The sequence below is a fragment of the Cricetulus griseus genome, chromosome 5, assembly GCF_003668045.3.
Source record: "Cricetulus griseus strain 17A/GY chromosome 5, alternate assembly CriGri-PICRH-1.0, whole genome shotgun sequence".
NCBI lineage: Eukaryota > Metazoa > Chordata > Mammalia > Rodentia > Cricetidae > Cricetulus > Cricetulus griseus.
In genome coordinates this window covers 22,236,887-22,261,045 of record NC_048598.1, presented here as the reverse complement: position 1 = coordinate 22,261,045, position 24,159 = coordinate 22,236,887, and the positions used below count along the sequence as shown (strand labels likewise).

The window sequence follows — 24,159 nt, the reverse complement described above, 5'->3', positions numbered from 1 at the left end:
ACATCACAGCACCCAGCATGGGACCTGATTTACCACTGTACTCAGAAAGCACTGGTTGAATCAATGAAATTCTCTTCCAATTGAACACCACCACCACCACCACCACCACCACCACCACCCCTCCCCCCACCCCACCCCCACTTATTCTCTACTCAGAGCTAAGGGTTAATTTTACCAAGGCCATCTCTGCACAACAGCATGCACTCTATCAGAAGGTCTGGAGTCCAGGTTCTATTAGCTAAGGGACACTACAATATTTAACAGTTAAAACTTAGTTCTAGCCACAGGTGAAAAATGACCATTGTTTCAAATAAAGGAGCTGTCTTAGTTCCTTTTCTATTGCTGTGATAAAAACACAATGACCTACAACAAGGACATCTGTTCAACCATGTTCATTGCAGCACTATTTGTAATAGCCAGAAACTGGAAGCAACCTAGATGCCCCTCAACTGAACAATGGATGGAGAAAATGTGGTACATTTACACAATGGAGTACTACTCAGCGGAAAAAAACAATGGAATCTTGAAATTCGTAGGCAAATGGATGTAACTAGAAGAAACCATCCTGAGTGAGGTAACCCAGTCGAAAAAAAGACAAAGATGGTATATACTCACTCATAGATGGATTTTAGATCTAGAGCAAAGAAGTAGAAGCCTACAATCCACACCGCCAGAGAAGCTAGGAAACAAGGACCCTAAGAGAGACACACATGGTCCCCCAGAGAAGGGGAAAGGGACAAGATCTCCTGAGCTAATAGGGTGCATGGGGGAGGGGAGATGGAGTTAGAAGAAAGAGAAGGGGAGAAGGGGAGGGGAGAGGAGGACATGAGGGAGCAGGAAGATCTAGTCAGGGGAAGAATAGAGGAGAGCAAGAAAAGAGATACCACAATAGAGGGAGCCATTATAGGTTTAAAGAGAATTCTGGCACTAGGGAAATGTCCAGAGATCTACAAGTTTGACCCCAACTAACAATCTAAGCAGTGGTTGAGAGGCTATCTTAAATGCCCATCTCTGATAATGAGATTGATGACTACCTTATATGCCATCTTAGTGCCTTTATCCAGTAGCTGATAGAAGACACCCACAGCAAAACACTGAGCTGAACTCTGGAATCCAGTTGCAGAGAGGGAGGAGTGATGAGCAAAGGGGTCAAGACCAGGCTGAAGAAACCCACAGAAACAGTTGACCTGAACAAGGGGGAGCTCATGGACCCCAGACTGATAGCTGGGAAACCAGCATAGGACTGTTGCAGACCCCCTGAAAGAGGAAGTCAGTTTAAATGCCTGGACAATCTATGGGGCCACTGGTAGTGGATCAGTATTTACCCCTCCTAGTACACGAATGAACTTTGGGAGTCCTCTCCACATAGAGGGATACCCTCTCAGCCTAGACACACAGGGGAGGGCCTAGGCCCTGCTCCAAATGATATGACAGACTTTAAAGATTTCCCCCATGGAAGACCTCACCCTCCCTGGGGAGCAGAAAGGGGGTGGGATAGGGGGTCAGTGGAGGGCAAGGGAGGAGGGGAGAGAGAGGGAACTGAGATTGACATGTAAAAGAAGCATGTTTCTAATTTAAATTAGAAAAAAAAAACCACCATGACCAAAGCAGCTTATAGAAAACAGTATTTAGTTTGGGCTAATGATTTCAGAGGGTTAGAGTCCATGATGGTGGAACAAAGGTATGACAGCACAACCAGCTAAGAACTCACATCTTGATCCACAAGTGGGGGGCAGAGTAAGAGAGACACTGAGACTGGTACAAATCTTTGGAAACCTCAAAGCCTGCCCCCAGTGACACACGCCCTCCAACAAGACCACACCTCCTTATCCTTTCCAAACACTTCTACCAAGTGGGGACCAAGTATTCAAACATGTAAGTCTATGGGGACATTCCCATTCAAAACCACCATAGGAACTGGAGATCAAACACAGTCCAAGTGTAGGGAGATACAGTAGCCCTGCCCCAGGTAACCCGGACAGGTGTGCCGGAACACGCCCGTGAGGGCGGGGTGAGGGGAAGTCTAAGGTGACGTAGGATAGGCTTTTTAAGGGGACTGCAGACGTGTGGACCCTCTCTTCTCTTCCCCTTCTGCTGGCCCTGGTCCCGGCTCCCTCCTCCTCGCTTTGGCCTGCGCTTGGCTGGTGTATCTAAATAAAGAAAACCATAGCCCGATTGCCTGCGGAGTGATCACCTAACATCCAAGTGTCTGAAAACTTGCAAAAGAAAAGATACTAGAACAGGGGGAGGGAAACGAGAGAAAAGAGAACAGAACACATGCCCCTCAGTGGAGTCATTTTCTCTATCAGTAAATACTCTTCTCTTATGGTCTTCCCTCTCATTTAGTGTCTCTACTATGGTAATGGAGCTCAATAAAGGATGCACTGGAGAGTGTAGAAGAGGGACTAATTCCCAAATCCTCCTCACCATCTTATGCAGAAACACCACACACACACACACACACACACACACACACACACACACACATACTTTCTTCTCAGACTTCATAGCATACAATTTAATACTCAACAATGCATGGTCAGTGACATTGTTCATCTTTTCCTTTTTTTCCAAACAAATTCATTCACTACATATATATGGAACACAAAACATGAATTAGGCATTGATAAGCAAATACGAATTATCGTCTTCTTTGTCATCTTTCTTTACTATCCTCTTGACCAAGGCAACAAGACCACTGGGATAGAACAGGTGTTGACAGTCATAAGGTCAACTCATTAAGTCAGCTGTCATAAACCATTAATTGATAGGAATCCCTTTCTTGGAGATGTCACCAATCCCATGTTTGCCACCTAGTGAAGAGTCCTCTGGGACTCCCTCAGCCAGAGCTGTCAGTCCTGCCCTTGTTTCTCCCAAGAACAAGTTACAAGACTGCTTCAGAAATTCACCATTCTACTCCATAATTGCTCCACAGAAACACCAAATTATGTATGCCTCTATTTTAAGTAAACCCACTATTTGAAACACTGAACTTTTTAAAACAAAGGACTGAATACCCTCCAATTTACTCTGCACAAGCCCTCTTCTCTCTACAATGGTCTACTTAGCAACTACTCAACAGGAAGCCTGAGGTCTGAGAGTCTCGCCATGGGTGAAAGAAGCTAGACTAGCTGAAGAGCCCATCCCACTGCCTGGCGCATCAGCAGTCTTGAACAGACCCTTTTGCCTTTCTCTACCCAAGTTCCCTCATCTATAAATAATGGAGTTGACTCAGAACCAAGATCTTAGAATGAGGCTCTGGGTTCCCCCTGCCCTACCAATTCTATTCTATCTCTCTGGGGTTCTGATTCTTCTCATATCTTCCGTCAACCATGTCCCTTTGCCCCAGTGAAGTCAACCCCCACCACAAGGCCCACATACTGTATCAATCAGAGCAAACAGCCAGAACTCAGCAGGACTGCTGAACTCCGTGGGTTCTGGGCTGTGTAAAGTGCCCTCTGTGAGCCATGGAAGGGAACACCTGTGATCTTCCTTCCAGGAGCTCCTCATCAATACATGGACCAAATGGAAAATGGAACTATATGCAGATAAAAATGGATTTGCAAACTGTCTTGTGTAAATATTTACATCTTTTCCTGCTTCAAGAAAGGAAAAAGGACTTTAAAATCTCAATGATTTGCCACAGTATGGTGATTTTTTTTTTTTAATGAAATGCCATTGTACTTTTGGGGTCTTCTGCATCCCTACAATGATGTTAACAGAGCAACCAAGCAAAACTAAAAGCTCAGACAATATTCAACAAAATTTCATGACAAGGTGTTACCACACGCCCCAAATCACATGCAGATCACCAGAAGTCAGTGGGATGTTGATGTCTGTGTGAGACAAAGCAAAGGCCAGGATGCCTGGTGTGCAGGGGTAGAGCACTTGCCTAGTGTGGCTCTGGGCCCATTCCCAGCACTACAAAAAGCTAGAATAAAAAAGTAAAGTGATGAGGCACATGCAAACTTGGATGAGGGGAACCCCAGAAGAACCATTGGAGGGAACTGGAGTGTTCTATCTGCATAGAGAAATGCAAGTGAGCCACGGGATGCCTGGAGGGCTGGAGTGCCCAATCCTTGGTGCCTTCAGAATCCTCCCTAGGACAGAACACCACTCTGAGGATAAACGCCTGGAACAGAATCAGAACTGAGCAAACCAGGTGACAATGGTAAAGGAGTAAGTAGATACAGATGAAAGGAGGAGATGAACAGGAGCAGGGTCACTATTTTGTTTTGTTTCCCAAGCTCTAGGTGCTGAGCCTATGGCCTCATACATGGTCAGGAATTGAGCTATAGCCCCAGCCTACCAGATTTTGAATCTCCATGAAAACAGAGGAACTTTGTTAAGTTAGAAAAATCACCAAGCCAAGACTCCTTTCAACTCGTATGACTGGTGCCGGCAGTGTGGCTGTGCAGTGTCCGTGAAGGCCAGAAGAGGGCGTCAGAAAACATGAACCTGGGGTTAAAGGCAATTGTGAGACAGCAGGTGGGTGGTGGGAACCAAACCAGGTTCCTCTGCCAGAGCAACAACTTAACCACTGAGTCATTTCCCCAGCACTTAAGACACCTTTCTAAACTTCATGAAAACTAGTTACATAAAATAGTAGCAGAAAAGCAATAAATCTATAAGCATTTCTATAAGGAAAAGCAAGACTAAGGGACAAAATTACATCTCTAGAGCTATGTGACAATGAAAGCATGCCAAGAAGACATTTTAAAACGCACATGAAATATAGCATAGTTCAAAATAGCCTATAAATATTTTAAACTATGCAAGGCTCAGAAGAAAAAAAACATAAATTAGAATCAGGAAAATTCACAAGTGAAATGACAGATTTCAAAAAATAAATGGAAGTTGAAAAGTTAGTTTATAAATAAAAACTAAGACCTAAGGCATGAACCCCTAGGGTTTGATTCCCAGCAGTGGAGAATGTAGGTAGGATAGGGGCAGAGTGATGAAGATTAATATAGAAGAAATCTAAGAAAAAAAATCAAACCTAACAAACATCTGAGACTTAGAGGAAAATTGTTACTGAGAGATACAGGAAGAGATGAAGAGGTTCTAAAATGGTACATGTTAAGATAAGCAAAGAAGCAACATACAGACAAGAGAAGTCCCTAAAGAATGAAACTAAAGCAAAAGGCAAAATTCCACAAACCATGATTTGAGAAAGCTTCCCAAAGGAAAAAAGTAAAATAAAAGGATTTGAAACTTCTGAGAAGAGTGGATTGTGGCTGGATACGGAGTTCAGCAGCACAGCCTTACCTAATCTGTGCCAGGACCTAAATCTGATCTCCAGCATAGGAAAGGGAAACACACTGAACTCCGGGAGTACCAGCTAGACAACTATAGCAAGGTAATCTCTAGTACCGAGTGTGATGGGACATACCTGCACTTGAGAAAATCAGGAGTTCAAAGCCAACCTTGATTACATAACAAGTTGAGGCCACCCTGGGCTGTATGTGTTTAAAAAACAAAATAGGCACCTCATTTTTTTTTCAAAGCGCATGATTTATCAGGAAAAATTAGGTCAACTTACAACAAGCTTTAACACCAGAAGAGGGAGAAACATTGAAGAAAATGTAAACTGAAGTTTTGTATCCAGTAGCTTTGACCTTTCACAGACAAAAGCCTAATAATACGCAGAAAGATAAAAAGATTATTATCCCCATGAGCCCTTCTTATGGATACCAGAGAAGAACTTTACATGAGCAAAGTGATACACATGGACCCAAGTTTTAGTAGTATTAAGTATGTAGTTACTGAAGAATTAAATGAAGGTTAAAAAGGAGATTTTTTTATATGTCCTGGGGAATGCTGGGCAAATGATATACCACCACAATTGATCATAAACTCGGTGGTTTAAAGCATTAAAAATTTATTCTTTCTCCATCCCAGAGGTCAGAAATCCAAAACCAATTTTACCTGACTGACCACAAGGTATCAGCAGGCTGTGCTCCCTGAAGATGTTCTGGGGAGGGTCCATTTCTTGCTTCTCCTCCTGCAGCTTGACTGGTAACAGAATCACCCCAATCTCGGTCTCCATGGTTACGCTTCTTCCTTCTGTGTATAAACTCCTTCTGCCTTCCTTGTGAGGACAACTATGATTTATTTAAGCCCACTCAGATAATCAGGGGACAGTCTCCCTTTCTCAAGAGCCTCAACACAATCGTGGATACAAAGTCTGCTGGGCACAGTGACAGTCACGGGTTCCAGGGGTAAAAGAGTGGAGGGCTTTTTAAAGGGCCACTACCCAGGCCTTCATGATGGCAGGACTTAACATTCCGCTGCTACAACACAAGTCTGAGACTAACCTTTTCTCTTTATAAACAGTACCCAGCTCAGTCTCAGATGTTTCTCCTTCATAGTAATTTGGCCTTGCTGCTTTGGGGCCTGGAACAAAGGTGAATATCACAGGAAAAGCCAAAAGAGAGTAAAGATGAGTTCATGTCACTTTCAGAATAAGAAAATAAGACAGAGAGGAACTCAGAGTCCCGTAGGCCCCTCCAAGGGCACTTTTCCAATGACCTCCCATTAGGCCCCACTTATTTATTTACTTATTTTTAGATTTATTCCATTTATTTATGTGTCTGTATGAATGTGTGTCAAACATGTGCAGTGCCCTTGGAGATCAGAAGAGGAAGCTCTCTGGAGCTGGAGTTACAGACAGTTGTGAGCCACCCAACGTGGGTGCTGGGAACTGAACTCTGGGGCCTCTGCTAGAACAGTGTGTACTCTTAATTGTCTAAACATCTCTCTACTATCAAGTAGCCCAAGATGGCTTGAAACTCATTATGTAATCTAAGGTGACCTTGAACTTTTGATCCTCCTGCCTTCACCTCCCAAGGGTCGTGCAACACCACTCCAGGTGAGGTCCTATTTCTTAAAGGCTTCACAACCTCCCACTAAGGCCACTCTGCAAGTGGAGAGCAGAGATTCACATTGTTGGTTGTCTTCCTCAGTCACCTTCCACTTTATTTTTTCAAACAGGCTCTCTCTCTAAACCTGGAGCTCACTATTTTAGCCAAATCACCAGGCCAGCAAGCTCCAAGGAGTCTCTGCCTCCCCAGCATCTTGCTTTTACATGGCTCAAACCCAGGCCTTCATGCTCGTGTGGCAAGTGCTTTACCAACTGAACCATTTCCCAGCCTAACCATTTGAACAGTGGGTTTTCCAGGCCATTCCTCGTCTAAACTACAGCAGACCTCAAAAGTGATCTTTTTAAGTATTTATTTTTGTTACATTTTAATTATGTGTATGGGGGCGGGTGGTGTGCATATTAGTGTGGACGTCCACAGAATCAAGAGTGTCAGATCCCCCAGAGCTTGAGTTACAGACAGTTGTGAGCGACCCGATGAGGATGCTGGGATCTAAACCCAGGTCCTCCACAAGGACAGTGTCCACTCTTAACCACTGGGTCATCTTCTTCATCAACGGTTGTTTTCTTCTTCCGTTTGTAATGGTACTCGAGACTGAACCTAGGGCCAGTGAGCACTCTACCATTGCATCACATGACCGCATGCCAGGTCCTTTCTTTTCTCTTCTTGAACCCAAGTCTCACTAAATTGCCCAGGCTGGCATTGAACTTGCAATCCTCCTACTTCAACCTTCAGATTTGCTGGTCATTAAAGGCCTGCACCACAAGGCTCAGCATAAAATCACTTTTTAAATGGTAGACTATAGAAGGCAAATGCAAAAAAAAAAAAAATGTTCAAACTGTTTTCAGTAATCATAACTGATGCTGATATTAGTGTCATCAGTCTGAGAGTGCCAATTATGTGTTACAGAATAAAACAAATGAGTACTTATGGGATATTCAATTGTTACTTCTTATGTGCACAAAAACTGGAATTCTTGCTGGGGAAAAAGGACAAGTATAGAAGAATATCTAATTTCTAGACTCAAATTCTATCCAGAAGCATCAGTGTCTGCTCACTACTGCCTTTCTTAGTGCAGGCATTTCTACCCTTTTTCTATATAACTTCCAGCTCTGTCTCTGAAAACTGACTCCCCAAACAATGGCTATCCAGTAAAAATCAGCAGTCCTGGTGCCCAAGATGGTGTTTCTACACCACTGTTATACAAGAAGCCGGGTCTCCCTAGAGAAATGGGTGGTTCTGGGTTTGACACAAAAGCATAGACAAAGTCAATGGGAAAGTAAAAGGAAGGAGAGAAATGAGAGAGAACAGGTGACAGAGAGGGAGAGAGGAAGAATCCCCTGCCCAGCAGATAAATCAGTTCTTAGTCTATGCATTTACAAATGCAAATAAAGACCAGAGAAAGGGTCTAGACTGGATCCCAAGCACTAAAACAGTCAGTCAGGACTTACCCAAGAGGAAGGGAGCATCACTCAGCCCTAAACACAACAGGCACAGACTAAGAAAAGGGAGGGGTGGCACTCCAGAGGCTAAGGCAGGAGGATCACAAATCCCAGGCCAGCCAGCCATCAATCAATCACATTTTTAAAAGTCAATCATTGGCAGTGTCTAATCAAGCCTCCAGGAGAGAGCTTTGACCTGGAAACTTTGAAGACTCTGGTTCCAACTAGGATAGCACCTGTACAATGTACACAGCAAGCCTCCCTGGCCTACTACAGTCCCCAAAGACATCTCATTCCCCCTAACCATCACCCGCATACCTGGAAGGAGATAAGGGCTGCTTTCATATCCACTGAGTATATCCAGTATCTCATTCAATTATGAATCCTACTGTAAATCCATAGAAAGGGCACTCAGGACTAATAAATCAGGTTTGAGAACCTGAATAACCCTAACCCAGGTCTGCCTGTCACTATCCCTATTCTGCATGTGTGCCCACCAGCAGCTATCTGGATGCATGTGCAATCACCCTGGAACTTATTAAAATGTATACTGTGGGTGGCACCCCCCAAGTTAAGCAGGAAGTAAGAAGCCAAGAGTGAATGAAGAAGAAGAAGAAGAAGAAGAAGAAGAAGAAGAAGAAGAAGAAGAAGAAGAAGAAGAAGAAGAAGAAGAAGCCTGAAGTGCAAGGGCACCCATATTTTTAAGTTCCCTAGATGGTCATAAGGTTCAGTTAGATTGCAAACACTGTCATACAAAACTCCATTTCTGGAGCAACAAGGTTAAGGGCAAGACTTTTGAACTATGGGCTACAAATGCCACCATTGAAGACCAGGGCCTTGGCCTCTGGAGCAGCCCCTGGAGGTGGAAAGTATGCAGAAGCGTCCTTTTGCTTGAACTTGTCAAAATTCAAGATCCTAACTCCAACTTTTTCCCCCCACTTTTCCTTTCTGTAGAACTTGACCCTATAAAGTTCTGCCACTTTTCAAAATTCCCCTATTGGCTCTAACAGGGCAAAACTTAAGGCTAAGACCCACCCGGCCATGAAGCAGCCAAAGGTATAAACATTTGAGAACGTAAGAGAATCCATTCTGCCTGCATGGACTTCCACCTGAGCCACGTGTTGACCAAGAGCAATTGCAAGGAATGTATCACATCTCCCTTCTCTACACCTTGATCACCAAGGGCTCCTTACACACCCAGGAACCCATGGAGCACTGTGCAGCCTGGCTGGGCTCTAATTAATCTGTCAACCCATATGTGGGCTTGAAGTTACCGGGATGCCATTTCACCAGGTCCAGCGTGCATGACCTGCAGAGAGCAAAGGAAGACTCAGAGAGCCCTGGAGATATGGGGTTGGGAGGCGCATCAGAGTCTCACTCTAAAATTCAGGTGCTGACTCAATTCCATTATTTACAGGTGAGGGGACTGGGGTACAAAGAGGTGGAAGGGACTCATTCAAGGCTGCTGATGGACTCCGCAGGTGTCCAGAACGCTTCCCTGCCTCCACGCTATGCCTCAGATCCTGTTTCCTGCTAAGAGTTCTTACCAAGGAAGGGAAATGTAAACTGCAATGGAGACTTGGGAACACTACAGCCCTCCTAGCTGCCACAGCCAAGACACCAAGGCTCCTCCCTTAGAAGAGGTGAGTCAGTAGCCTCAAGTGTGTGCTTCAGGCATATTTTTAATGAAAAGCAATTTCCAGCTACTGCTGGAGAAGGGAAATAAAGAATCAGGATGAGGCACCCTGTCACAAGATGCCTGGCACCTCTAGAGCTTTAAGGGCATTGGCTTCACTCTAAAAAAGCAAGAGCCTCACTGAGCCTCAACCAGCTCTACGTGGCGCTGCAGCTGCTACATGCCAGTGCTATGGGAAGCAGAAAAGAAGAAGCATGTCTACCGGCCTGTGCTACACAAGTACACAAGGAAATCTAAGACCACAAGGGAAATGCTACAATTGTAAGTCAAGCAGGGGGTACACGTGTAGATGGAAGAAAGGGAGAGACACGTATTTGATGGGCTAAGCCTCACCAGCATGAAGTTGGGATATTCATCGTCGTAGGCTTCCAACAACAGAGCTGGCTTCAGATCACAAACTAGCTCGCCTTTAGAAGAAAAGTGAGAGCCACACGGTAAAAATCCTTACTGACCTAGGAGAGGGAGTCAAACATCACATCCTCCCCTGAAACTAAAACCAATCCATCTTAGATGATAACTGGGCTGGGCACAGGAGACAGAATTAGTACACTGCAAAAGAGCATGCTGGGTAGCTGTAAAGATGGCTCAGTGGTTAGAATACTAACTCAGATGGGTGTGGTGACATCTTTTTTTTTACTTTTTTTTTTTTAACTTATTCTTTGTGTCTTTCACATCATGCACCTCGATCCCATTCATTTCCCATCCCCTCGTATCCACCCTCTGCCCTTGCAGCCCCCCCATTAAAATAAAATTTAAGACAAAAAAAAAGAAGGAAAAAATATCGTCATGGAAGCTGTAGTTTGACATGTGAGTTACATGGTAAACCCTTTTATCCATACATGATTATGTGCAAATGTTCATTGCAAAGAGTCATTGGTCTGGTTTGAGGCCTCTGGTTTCTGCTACACTGTCAATGCTGGACCCTGACTGGGACTCTTCTTGGATATCCTGTTAGTGCTCTTTGTAGTGGAGATCCTGCAGATTTGGGTCTAACAAGACTGGCCCCTTGACGTGCTCCCGAAGATCACAGATGGGGTGGATCTTGGGGTGGGCCAAACATAACCCTGATTCTGGGGTGATCAGCCCAACAGCTCTCCCATTTTCACTCCCAGAGTGAGCTCTCCTGCATTGCCCTGGCTAGCTTATCCCTTGTGGCAATGAGCAAGGGGCAAAGCCCGTTCTCCTGCTTTCACCTCCTCACTGTCTGGGCTTCCTCTACTGTGTTACCCAGTTGAGGGGTAAGGGCCACTCTCCCAAGTGCTGTAGCTGGTGAAGGGCAGGGCCAGCTCTCCCACTCTTATGACCTCAAGGCCAGCTCTCCCACCTGCTACTAGCAGCAAGGAGGGGTGGGGCATCTCTCTCCTGCCCACCATATGACAGATGAGGGGTGGGGCCAGATCTCCCATGCTCACATTCTTGGAGTGGTTCATCCAAACTCCTGTCAATAGGGTCAGCTCTACTGTGCTGCCCAGGCAGGTGATACCCACATCTTTAACCCCAGTACTCAGAAGGCAGAGGCAAGCAGATCTCTGAGTTTGAGGCCAGCCTGGTCTACAGAGTGAGTTTCAGGACAACCAGACAACCAGGGCTACACAGAGAAACCCTTTCTCAAAACAGGAAGGAAGGAAGGAAGGAAGGAAGGAAGGAGAGAGAGAGAGAGAGAGAGAGAGAGAGAGAGAGAGAGAGAGAGAGTGGGAGGGAGGGAGGGAGGGAGGGAAGGAGGGAAGGAAAGAAAATTGACTGCTTTTCTAAAGGTCCCACATTCTGTTCCTAGCACCTACATGGTCGCTCACAACTGGGGAACCAATGTTCTCTTCTGGACTCCACAGGTACCAGGCATGTAAAGGTATAACATGCTGGGGATCCCACTCCTGACAAGGGTACCCAAGGAAACCTGTTGAGAAGAGAAGCCATGCACTTTCAATGGTACCAACTCCATTCACACTTCTGCCTATTCTGCATCATGTCTCTAATATATCAGAGCTCTGTACTGTGGAAATGCACCATTCAAGGTGGGATAAGGTACAAAAGCAAAAACAACTGCTGTAGTGAAAGCCCTAGGGTGCCATGCCAGTGAGATGGTTCAGCAGGCAAAATGCTTCCCATACAAGCCTGAAGACTGAGGTCAACCCTCAGATCCCATGTAAAAGTGGAAAGAACCATTTCTATGATGTTGTCCTTCTCATTCCAAGAACCAGAACAATCTCAACACAAATGTGAAAAGACAGAACAGATGCCAATCTCAAGGAGACAGCTCTATTCCAAATGCCTCACTCATTATGAACATGCTTGGAACAACTAGAAATACAAAGTCTCAGCAAAGAAACAAAAGACAAAAGCCACAGTGCCCCAAGCTAGCCCCATACTATGAATTAAAATCACTAGAATAACTCAAGTGGGTAAGTCAGCTTTCTGTCACTATTACAAAATACCTGAGGTAATCAACTGTTTAAAAAGATGCTTTTTTTTTTTTTTTTTGGCTCTCAGTTTCAGAGGTTTTGATAGGAGATGAGATGACTGGAGACACATTTGCATCCCACATTGTAGAAAGGAAATCTGCACGCAGTGCTGTTATTAGTTTAGCAAATACACACTGCCAATAACTTCTTTGTTCTGACTCTCCACATCAGGGGGCACCTGAGAAGTACAGGGTCGATACCCACAGGCACCCATTAGCTCCACAGCCCAACAGCACCTGAGCCCATGTGTGCAGAAAATGAAAACAAGATACCAAGGATGATCAGGAGGCAAAGACATCACAAGTCTTCAAAACATGGTTGACCACCTGATCAGAAGAGTGAGAGGAGCTCTGGACTGACTGACTGCCTTGGTCCTGCTCCCTGTAGAACCAGCCAGCTGGAGGCAGGAAGTGAAGGCAGTGTCTCCAAGGGTGTTAACCTGCCACCTTCACAGACTGCCAGCCCCTGAATAAAGCACAATTTAAGATGTGTCCTGCCTCTGCCTGCTGCTGTTTGCAGGACAGGCATCCAGAGCTCTTCATTCTGGTCACAGCTTCAGTCCAAGGTCAACCGTCCGGAACTATTATTGCTCAGGGCTGTGCTGACACAGTACAGCATGCTGAGAACATGTCGCCCAGGAGGTCTTGTCACCTCATCCATCCAGGAAGCAGAGAGAGGAAGGGGGTAAAAGCCAGGGTTTCTGGATCATTGTTAAGGAACCTCTGGTAATGGTTCTTCTACTAGACCTCACCTCCAAGGTCTCACCACCTCTCCAAGGTGCCATGGATCAAGGCCCACTCCTTTAACACAGGGACCTTCTGAGGACCCAAAGCCTAAACTATAGCACCAGCCACAAGTAGTTTTTCCTCTTGTTTTATTTAACTCGCCCAGACAGTCCAATTAGCACAACATCTGAGAAATGGTGCTCTAATGCCGTAGCTCAAACACTGGATCCGAACAACCTGGAGAACTTTCCACAATCATCCATGCTATTTCAGCAAGCCTGGGCCTGGAGGCTTTAGTCTTCACTTTGTAATTTCAGATTTTTCCAATATAGGCCAGCAATTGAGAACAGGTGGTCCACTGATCAAAGGCAAAATTCCCTTCATTTGTAGAAACTGCAAAACTCCGGGCCCAAGGAGAGTGCTCCAGTCCATTGACCTTGAAGAAGAAGGTGAAGTTTCCACCAAACACTAGCTATTGGTGCCCAGTATGTGTTTAACCTGGACTGCCAAGTTAAGAAGAGAAAATCCACACATGTGCAAGAGCCAGTTGGAAAATGTAGTTCCAGGACAGGTTATGTGTGTTTATGGGAAACAGGAGGGTGAGCTAATATGTTATCTGTCACTTAGCCCATAAGAGACATTAATCTTCCTCTTTGCAAAAAATAAAGAAAATGTTTCCACGTGAGTCACATTTCTTCCATAAAGAGACCAAAGCACAAGAGTTTACAATTACATAGGCAAAAAGGTACAACTGTGTACCCACAAGGCACTGCCTGCCAGTGGAAGCATTTCAGCATGGACACTGTCTCTGTAATGTGTTCACCCTTCATCTCCTTTCTTTACCCCCCCCACACACACACACACGTGCATGCCAACATAATTCAATATGTTCTCAATTCGGGGTGCAATGGTGGAAAATGTCCTCTTCTTGGCCACTTCCTTACACCCAACAGATTCTCTGTCTCCATCTCTCAAGGTACTCATTTAAACAAGTTCTCCTTCGCCCGCCATTGGTGGCACACGCCTTTAATCCCAGCACTCAGGAGGCAAAGGCAGGTGGATCTCTTTGAGTTCAAGGCCAGCCTGGTCTCCACAGCGAGTGCCAGTATAGGCTCCAAAGCTACACAGAGAAACCCTGTCTCGAAAAACCAAAAAAAAAAAAAAAAAAAAAAAAAAAAAAAAAACAAGTTCTCCCTGCCTTCATGGGGGTGTACCTTCAGGAATAACTGAGGGTAGGGGCTTAGCAGGTAAAAAGTGATTGCAAGTTCAAGCCTGCAGACATTAATTTGATTCTCAGAACTGACAAAAATACAAAAGTAAAAATGCCAGACATGGTGGCACACACCTATAATCCCAGCAATCCTACAAGAGATGGGAGATGAAGACAATGACAATCAGCTATGACAATTAGCAATGACTGTGCTAACCAGTATGTTACCAAGTGGCAGGAACAAGACCAACCTTGCCTTCACAGGGTAGAAGGCAAGAAGCAACTCCCAAAAGTTATTATCTGATGCACTAATATAGAATGTGCACATAGGTACTCAAGCACACACACAAAATTAATTCCTTTTAAAAGTAAGACTAAGTGGTGCATGGCCACCACCCTCAGTTCTCAAAGGACACTCAAATCCTGCCACAGAAAACCAACCTGTTACATGCAAGGGTATGTGGGGATTTGGCTTTCTGTGGGCACAGAACTTGCTAGAAGCGCCCTTTTCAACAACTTTAAAGCCAGCTGCTCTGATGTTTAAAAGTAAACATGGTGCTGAGCATAACAACTGAAAAGGGAAATGTAAGCATCGCAAGGTATTAATTAATCCCATGCTGCAAGATTCCTCTGCTTAGATTAGCTCCGCTTAAAGAAATATTTACCCAAGAAACTTAAAGACAAGTGAAGACAGACAACATGCCATACTTAAGATGCTGTGATTTTTAATCATAACAGGGATTAAAAAGCTAGAACAAATGTGACTGGGGCTTGCACCAGAACCTAGTTAACCCTTCCCCCGCCCCCTTCGGAGAAAGCTGACAGCTATTTTAAGCCCACACAGCAGTCTCGCTGTCTGATTTGCAATTTGAGGAATCAGAATAATTCTGCAGCTAATTTTTTTTTTTTTAAAGCAGGCCTGTATAGTGAAGTGAATGCGTTATCAAACCTCAGAGTTAGGAAAGACAATCATTAGGAAAGACAAAAGTCTAGTCTGTGGATTAAACCATGCACGGACCAAACAAACAAAACAAATCACAAGTTGCAGAATTTAATTTAACAAAAACAGCAACCCACTCTGTGCCGAGCACTATGCTAGGCATTTACACAAACAGTTCCTGTCACCCCACCCACCCACCCTCTGGGTGATACGTTGAACCTCTCTTCCAGATGAGAGATGTCAAGGAATTCATACAAGGCCGTACATATAACAAGTAAGGGACAGAGGTAGGGTTTGAAGCCAAACACAGCATGGGCTCCTGAATCTAAGCTAGGCACACTTGCCAACCAAATTTATATGACATAAAACAGTGAATTGTGTGTGCATGGGGATATCCATTTATTAATGAAAACATACATAAAGGACAATTGGTAAATGATAATTACCTATTCCTGAAATTTAACACATGTTCTAATTCAAACTCTAACTCCACTGCACAGCAATCATTGGGGTTTCATTTCATTTCATTTGGGAACACAAAGGCCTACTGGGAAGCTGTTCAGTGTAAACCCGAGGTGAGATAAGAGAGACACCATGGAAGATGAATGCCTCAAGTTACTAGGGACCGAGAACTGCAGGACTAAAGCAAGAGAAGCAGTCAGGAAGAGCTGGCACCAACACAGCATCTCCCACTGAGGGGTGGTGAGGAACCAGGTAAGAAGTTACATTTATTCACTCATTCACATTTTATACACAATTTTCTTTGTTGGTTTTTGTTTGTTTGTTTTTGTTTTTTGAGACAGGGTTTCTCTGTAGGTTTTGGGAGACTATCCTGAAACTCTCTTTGAAGACCCGGCTGGCCTCGAACTCACAGAGATCTGCCTGCCTCTGCCTCCCGAGTGTTGGGATTAAAGGCGTGCGCCACCAACGCCGGGCTATACACAATTTATATACATTGCATTCATCACTGTGGTGGACCCGGAGGGCAGAGGGATGCAATTGCAAAGACCTTGTGGAGGCTAAAGTGGAGCCAGAACAAGCAGCTCTGGCCCTAGGCGTGGGTCCTGAACTTATAAGAAAAAGTGAGTGGATCAGGGCATACTCATTGCTTTCTGTTCCCCGCCTTTGGGTGCAGTGTGACCAGTCCCCATCAAGTTCCTGCCACTGTGACTTCCCCACCATGAGGGATCGTCACCTGAACCGTGAGCCAGGATAGGCCCTTTCTCCCTTAAGTTGCTTTTGTCAAAATATTTTATCACAGCAACAGTAAAAGAAACTAAGACAAGGTCGGAACCAAAAGACCATATGTATTATATGTCTAAATTCATGAGATGTCCAGAATAGGAAAATCTAGAAACAGAACATGGGATAGTGACCCCTTAGGATGGGAGCACGGGGTCCCTTGGAGATGATGGAAATGCTCAAAACTGGACTATGGCAAAGGACACGTTTGTGAATGCACTAAAAATCACTGAATCATACGTTTTTAACGGGTGTTGGATTATATTGTGCATGAATCATATCTCAGTAAAGCTACTAGAAAAAAGGAAGGGGGTTGGGAAGATGGCTCAGTCAGGAACGTGCTGGCTATACAGGCACTGAGGACCGAAATCTGGATCACCAAGGTCCATGTTAAAAAGCCAGGAATAGCAGCTCACATCTAACCCTAGCCCTAGAGGACACACACTGGCAGATGCCTGGAGCTCACTGCCCAGCCACTCTCTCTAAATCTCCAAATTCAGCAGGAGATCCTGCCTCAAACAACAAAATGGAGGCTAGAGAGATGGCTCCACAGTTAAGAGCACCTCTCGCTCTTTTAGAGGACCCAAGTTCAGTTCCCAGCACCCACACCAGGCACCTCATAACTGCCTATAACTCCAGCTCCAGGAGTTTCCTTTTTCTCTGGCTTCTACAAGCACCTGTACTCACCATGCGCATACCATACACAAGGCATCAACCCCTGGTCTCCACGTGCACACAAAAGCATGTACCACGCCCTCCCCCCCCCCAAAAAAAAGAAGAAATAAAGAAAAGGTGGCAGAAAGAGGAAGATCTTCCAAAAAATGAAGAAGAGGAGAAGGAAAAGGAGGAGAAAGAAGGAAGAGGAGAAGGGGGAAGGGGAGAGGGATGGGGAGGAGGAGGAGGAGGAAGAGAAGAAGAAGAAGAAGAAGAAGAAGAAGAAGAAGAAGAAGAAGAAGAAGAAGAAGAAGAAGAAGAAGAAATGTATCAGGAGTCAAATTTCAGTGTAGAGCAGGAAAAAATGAAGCAGGCTTCTTGGGCATCAACGGTAAGGATAGCTAAAAGGTCCCCAAGAAGCTACGGGCAGCATCCAGGAGACAAGTGCGAAGAGGGTGTAGGTAATTATAGCCAGCAACAGCACTTAATGTTCTAGTTCTTTGAAGCACCATTATGAGTAACCAATGATAAACAGTAAGTTGAGCTAATTAGGGCCCTATACATAGGTGGTTGGCTAGCATTACACGTGGATGCACGATTTTGACCACTAAAAAGGACTAAGGTATTTTGGGCAAATGCACAATGACCAAATGCCATAAAATCATGAAATTTACAGCTAAGGTAGAAATAGATTTAACCGTCAAATCCCAGGACACTTTAGCCTATCTACTTTTATAAGAATGGCGACACTCTACTCATCAGTAATATCTCACCCCACGGGCAATTTTGCAACTTGACTTTGACACTCTCTCATTAAGAAATGGGGTTTAGGAAACTGGGGAGATAGCTCATTCGATAAAGTACTTGCCACATAAGCATAAAGACCTGAGTTTGATCCCTGGGACCCAGGGATGGTAATACATGCTTGAAATCCAGTGCTGCAAAGGCAAAGACAGGAGGATTGCTGAGGCGTGCCAGTAAGTCAGCCTGGCACACTGGGCAAGCTCCAGGTCCCAGTAAGAGACTCTGTCTCAAAAATACAAGGTGGAGGCTCAACTGTTAGGGACAGAGGTCCTCTTGGAGCAAACTCAGATTCAGTTCCCAGCACCTACATGGTGATTGTCTATAACTCCAGAGGATTCAATGCCCTCTTCTGGCCTCTATTGGTACTGCATGTATATGGTACACACACACACACACACACACACACACACACACACACACACACACACACACGCAATCAAAAATAATTAAAAAAAAAAAAATGAACCCCGAAGAACACTGTAGGTAGGCTGCCCCTGGCCTCCATATGCATGTATACAAACATGCATATGTTCTCACAAATACATATCTAGAAGTAGAATCTATTTCTATTCCCCTACAGTTGATCAGTTATGATCAACAGAACATAGCAGAAGTGACCTGTAAAACTCAGAAGGCCAATCCTTAACAATGTCCTCCTTCTTACAACATGTCCTCTAGAAAGCCAACTATCAAATAAAAGACCCACTGTGCTATGAAGAAATATAAGCCAACCATTAGATTCAACAGCCACACAGAGGACTACTAAAAACCTAGCCATGTAAATGAAGCCTTCTAGGATTTTCTAGCCTGGTCACCAAAACACAAAAAGTGAATCCAACAGAATGTACACCATATGCACCAGAAGAACAGTCCAGCCAAGCCCTGCTGGAGTTCCCAGGCCATGGATCATGAGCAAAATACACGGCTGTTGCTTCCAGCCTGTCTTAAGGTGGTTTGTTAGACAGTAAAGGTAAGTGTATCCAGAGATTACTGGTAGTTCTGTTACTTTGTGGTTCTGTACCTTGGTCAAGACTTCCCCTCTGGACCTCAGTTTCCTTATCTATAACATGAGTCTACTCTAGCCACCTAGGGTGCTTTTCAGTTCCGATGATCAGAACCATAGTCCAGACTGTGTTTGCTAGAAATACAGAGGGAACAACTATTTCAGGAGTAGGTAAGGTGGTCAAAGACCAGGGGTCAAATGCCCTGGAGGATGCAGATCAAAGGAGGCAGTGGTTAAAACAATATAGGGCATAAAAGTATTCATTGAACACATTATGGTTTGGGATCGAAATGTTTCCTTCCCATAAGCTTGTGTATTGAAATCTTCAGCCCCAGCCAGTGACGTTATGTTAAGAGGGGGTAGAAATTTCAGGAAGTAGGCCCTAGCTAGAGGAAGAAAGTAATGAGGATAATGCCTTTGAAAGTTGGACCTAGACCCCCTCCCTAGTCTCCTCACCGCCATCTCTTTCTGCTTCCTTTATGTCATACTGCCACATGCTCCCACCATCATGATGGGCGACAAGGAGCACTCCACCGAGTGGGGCACTGGCTTCTACAGGCAAGTGCACATCTGAGTGCTGCCCTCCTGCTGGCTGCATGCCAGGTGTGTGAATGATGCTGGAAGGCTAGTGTTCTCCTCTGACACCTCAACTAACAACTAGAACCATGGACTGAAACCTCTGAATCCATGAGCTACAATTTTTAAATATAGCACTGGTGAACCAACTAAGCCAAAGTTGTATGAGTCAGGGATTCCATCACAGTGACCAAAATCTGACTGGTACAAAACAGTTTTCATTTTTTTGACACTTACAGAGCTCTGTGAGTTTTGATCTCCAAGTTTTCCACCTAAAAAACAGACAACACTAATGTACCTGTTTCTACCTACAGTCTTTGTGAAAGTCCCATGCAAAGCAAGAATCCCCAGCATGCAATGAAGACATAAATATATATGTGTTAAGAGGATCTAAGAGTCTGAAGTCAAAGCACAACTCTTAAATGCTAGCTTCATCTACTCAGCCATGAGACCCCAAGCAGGCAACAGCCCCTCCTGAGCCTAGCTGATACAAATAGACCTATGGTAGAAAAGTGGCAAGATGCAAAAGAGGCCTTACAGGTGAAAACACATAAATTGGGCTTCATCGATTGTTTTTGTTTGGGGTGGGGGTGCATGCAGAAAGACAGGGTCTTGGGGATCCATATCCTCTTCCCTCTACTTCCCGGGTGCTGGGATTACAGGCATGCATCACCACACCTGGAGCAGTGGTGCTGAGGATGTAACCCAGGGCTTCGTGCATGCTAGGCAAGCACTCTACCAACTGAGATACCCGCAGGTATGTGTGTTTCTTAAGTACCCAGAGGTTCAGCCAGGGACACACTGTCCCACCTCACCCTACATGTTTGTGTCTCTGTGGAACTCGGAAAAATGAGAGGCATACATCCAGAGAATCACTCCATCCCGTGTTGATTCTGAAAAACTGCCAACCCTTGGAAGAGGAAGTCTCAGGCTCATTTTCCAAGGTACCTAACAAGGCAACAATGCATTTGCATTTTACAGTCTGTGCTTTTCCAAAACAAGGACCAAGTGCCCTGTGGCTTTAATCCTGAAATCCCCATGATAGCCCATTTCTAGGGGCAGATGCTGCTCAATAGAGAGGTGGAAGCTAGCTCCAGACGGCACTTACTGGGGTGCACAGGGAACAGAGAGAAGGTCTTCTGCTTCCACCTCTGCACAGGCTTGGCTGGCACGGTATTTGAATATGCCACAGTCCAGCATCAACTACAAAGAGCAGGAGGCAGGACCCAGCCCATAAAGTCAGTCTTTGCCTAGGGAAGCTCCACCTGCCCTTGTCCTTTCTCCTTTACTTCACCATTCTCAATGCTGAACCCCTGGCTGCCTGTGCTGTCTGCACTGGGAACACAACTTAAACCAGCCATGGCTCCTCCTCTCATTGACCACCACTATCTGTGAATCCAGAGTTACTATAGAAACTACACTATGCAGCCCCCAGACATTTGCTCAGAAAAGAAACTACATGTTTAGTACTAGGGGAAAAAAAAAACAGAGTGGGATTCAGAAAGTTGAAAGCAAGCCTCAAGCCCAATATTTCTTAAGGTCTGGTTGCAATCACTTCATTAAGTCACCCAGATGCTCACTGAAGGTACACGTGTCCCCTAAATATATCAAGCTAGAAGAACTGGACTATTTTGCTTATTTGGTTGGTTGGCTGATCGGTTGGTTGGTTTTCTCTGATAGGACTATGTGACTCAGGCAAGTGGCTAACTCATGGCAATCCCCCTGCCTCAGCATTCCAACTGCAGGAGATTATACTAAGAATTGGACTTTTCTTGAAATTTTTGTATGTTCACACATTAGATTTTGACACCTACCTGTGACCAAATAGAGAGGACTGTGAGAAAATAATAGTAACAATAATAAAAACCTTTAAGTCTGGTTAGTCTTTTTACCCTAGTTTTTTAAAGACAAAAAAAAAAAAAAAAAAAAAACAGCACCCATGGGGCTGGAGAGCCCCACCACACTGCTCTTGCAGAGGACCAGAGTTCAGTTCCCAGAACCTACATCAAGCAGCTCAGAAGTGTCTGTAATTCTGGCTCCAGGGAGAACCAATGCCTCTGGACTCTGGGGAAGACTTTCATTCATATGTACAGAACCATACAGAGACACATAATTAAAAATAGTAAAAGTATTTTTTTTAAATATAGCACTGGTGAACCAAACAAGACAAAGGCCAATTTCTCAGTGTATGTGTATGCCAGGAAATTAAATCATAACCATAATGAAAAGTCACACGTTTAAGAAACGGCTTACCAAATCCACAGGCCCAGACACACATGAGCCCAAACATGGAATATCTTGGGCCAAGCGGATCTATTCTGAGATAGAGAAGTGAGATAAGATCTTGGCTGACAGCTCCCCTCTGGTCCCTGTCACACTCTGCATTCCAAGGTAGGGTTTGAGAACTGCAGGGTGAAGGGCTGACACCTCTAGTTCTAGCAAATATGGCTGAGAAAAGTTGTTTTAGGGATATGATTCACCAATCCACACATCTACATGAGAAGAGGGATGTGATTCTATATTCAAGTGACGTCTGGGCACCTAACTGACACTCCAAAGGTGTTTCTGCAAATTGAAGGAAACGGACACCTGATGGCAGTTCTTGCACAATATACTAACCTCTTCGGTCACCGAAGAAGACAGAGTGGAGCAAGTTTGCCTCCCAGTCAAAAGTTCTGTTCTCAAAACCACCCAAACCCAATCTATATCAGCGTCGACTTAAATTTCACTCGGTGACAAGCACACTGTGCATGCTGAGTGTCCCCGCGTCTTTCTTTAGGTTATAGGTGGGGGAGCAGGACAGGGGCATCAATAGAAAGCAGAACCCTTTCCACTGAAAAGCACCTTCCCGGGACCAGCAGTAGGAAAGTCCACTGCAGTCCCAGAAGCCAGAACTCCTCACTCAGCGAGGTGCTCCACCATGATAAGGTTGCCATTCTTAACACACAACCACTGGTCCAGCGCGCAAGGTTTCCACTTCACCCCTCCCCCAAGGGTGGCTTTGGCCTTGGCCCTGCAAATTCCAGTCGTCTCGACTAAATTCTTCATCAGTAACTGCTGAGATTTAACAGCACACCACAAAACTGGAAAACGGGTTTCACCTGACCACTACGCCAATGGCTGGCACATGCAAAACAGTCGTGCAAACATTTGGGAAATGACTTTAGCAACTAGACCCAGCTACTCGGATTTTTTTTTTTTTTTTACTATTATTGTTGTTTTTAACTGGTCAGGAAACGGGCATTCTCCTTTTAAAAGACCTCCCGAAAGCACCTCTCGTGGAAGCCCAGCAGGTAAATAAGCCAGCGCTTCCTTAAAAGCTTTCAAAAGAACCAGGAGTCGTGGCTGCGCTGCTCGGGCTTCTCCGGGAAGTAACTCAATCCAGCCTTGGCGGGCAAGGATGGGGTGTCTGCAGGTGGGAAAGGGGGGTGAGTCAGTACACCTCAAACTTTTCAGGTGCTCTTTTAAGCTGTTTTGGGCAGAAGCTGAGAAAGGCCTAACCCACCTGCTCTGCGTTCAGGACAGCTGGCATCCCATCCACCCAGACCTGCCCCCTTGGGGTACTGCCCTCCCGGGGGCCCCCTCACCTTGGCCTCAAAAGAGATGCCATGCTGGAAGGCGTCCTCGTTGTGTAAAGGGATCCGCAGGTCGTGCCCGTCGTCCACAAGGTTGTACTTGGTTTTGCTGGGCATGGTGACCCGCGGCTCCAGGAGCGGCGGTGGCGGCGGCAAGAAAGAGCTGGCGAGACCCTGGGGAGGGAACAGTGGGGCCGGGCAAGGCGGCGGCGAGGACCCGGGTCGCGTGGTGGGCAGCCTGGGTGCCAGGCGGTGGGGAGGGGGGAACCTGGAGCGGAGCGGAGGGCCGAGCGGCAAGGGCGGCGCGGATGCGGCTGGTGTGAGCAGCTCGGTGGCCGAGCTCTGGCTACCGGGAGGCGGCCAGGCGGCCGGGAGGCGGGAGCGGGTGGCGCGCAGCCCCAGACCGGGACGCCAAGCGAAGGGCGCACGGCCCGTAGCGGGGCTAGACCCGCAGCCCGGTCCCGAGCTCGGTGCACACAGCCCGGGACGAGGAAGAAAGGCGGCGGCGGCGGCGGCGGCGGCGGCGGAGCAGGGTGCCTGTCACGGAGACGCCGGATCGGCTGCCAGCCCGCGGCTCCTCCTGCGGGGCGGGCCCGAGCCGACTCCTCCCGCGCGCCAGAGCCCCGCCCGCCCGCCGCCGCCGGGTCCGCCCCGCGCCCCGCGCGCGCCCAGCAGGTGAAAGTCCCCGCAGCACCGAGCCGGCACCTGGGAACTTCGTCCCGGCCTCACTGGAGGACCGTGGCGACCGTGGCCACCCAGGCTCAGTCTGCTCAGCTGGGAGCAGCGAAACAGCATCGTCTTGTGTTTGTTTGTTTGTTTTGTTTTGTTTTGTTTGGAGAGCGGGAGAGGAGCGATGTTTATTGGTTTTGTTTGTGTGTTTGTTTTGTTTTGTTTTGTTTTCCCAAGAAGGCCCAAGATCTGTTCCAGATACCCTCGGTCTGGGCTGCATTAA

The 24,159-nt window shown here is 45.9% G+C and overlaps 1 protein-coding gene across 2 annotated transcripts in view; it reads right to left on the bottom strand.

The window, feature by feature from the left end:
- The window catches only part of LOC100771018 (carboxyl-terminal PDZ ligand of neuronal nitric oxide synthase protein), a 293,706-nt gene extending 269,924 nt beyond the window's left edge, over nucleotides 1-23,782 (bottom strand). For both annotated transcript variants that reach the window (XM_027417062.1, XM_027417063.1), the window contains exon 1: nucleotides 23,220-23,782. In XM_027417062.1, coding sequence (XP_027272863.1) covers nucleotides 23,220-23,324 — 105 coding nt within the window. In that variant the 5' untranslated portion in view covers nucleotides 23,325-23,782. The remainder of the gene's footprint in view (nucleotides 1-23,219) is intronic.
- Between the last annotated feature and the right edge of the window lie 377 nt (nucleotides 23,783-24,159).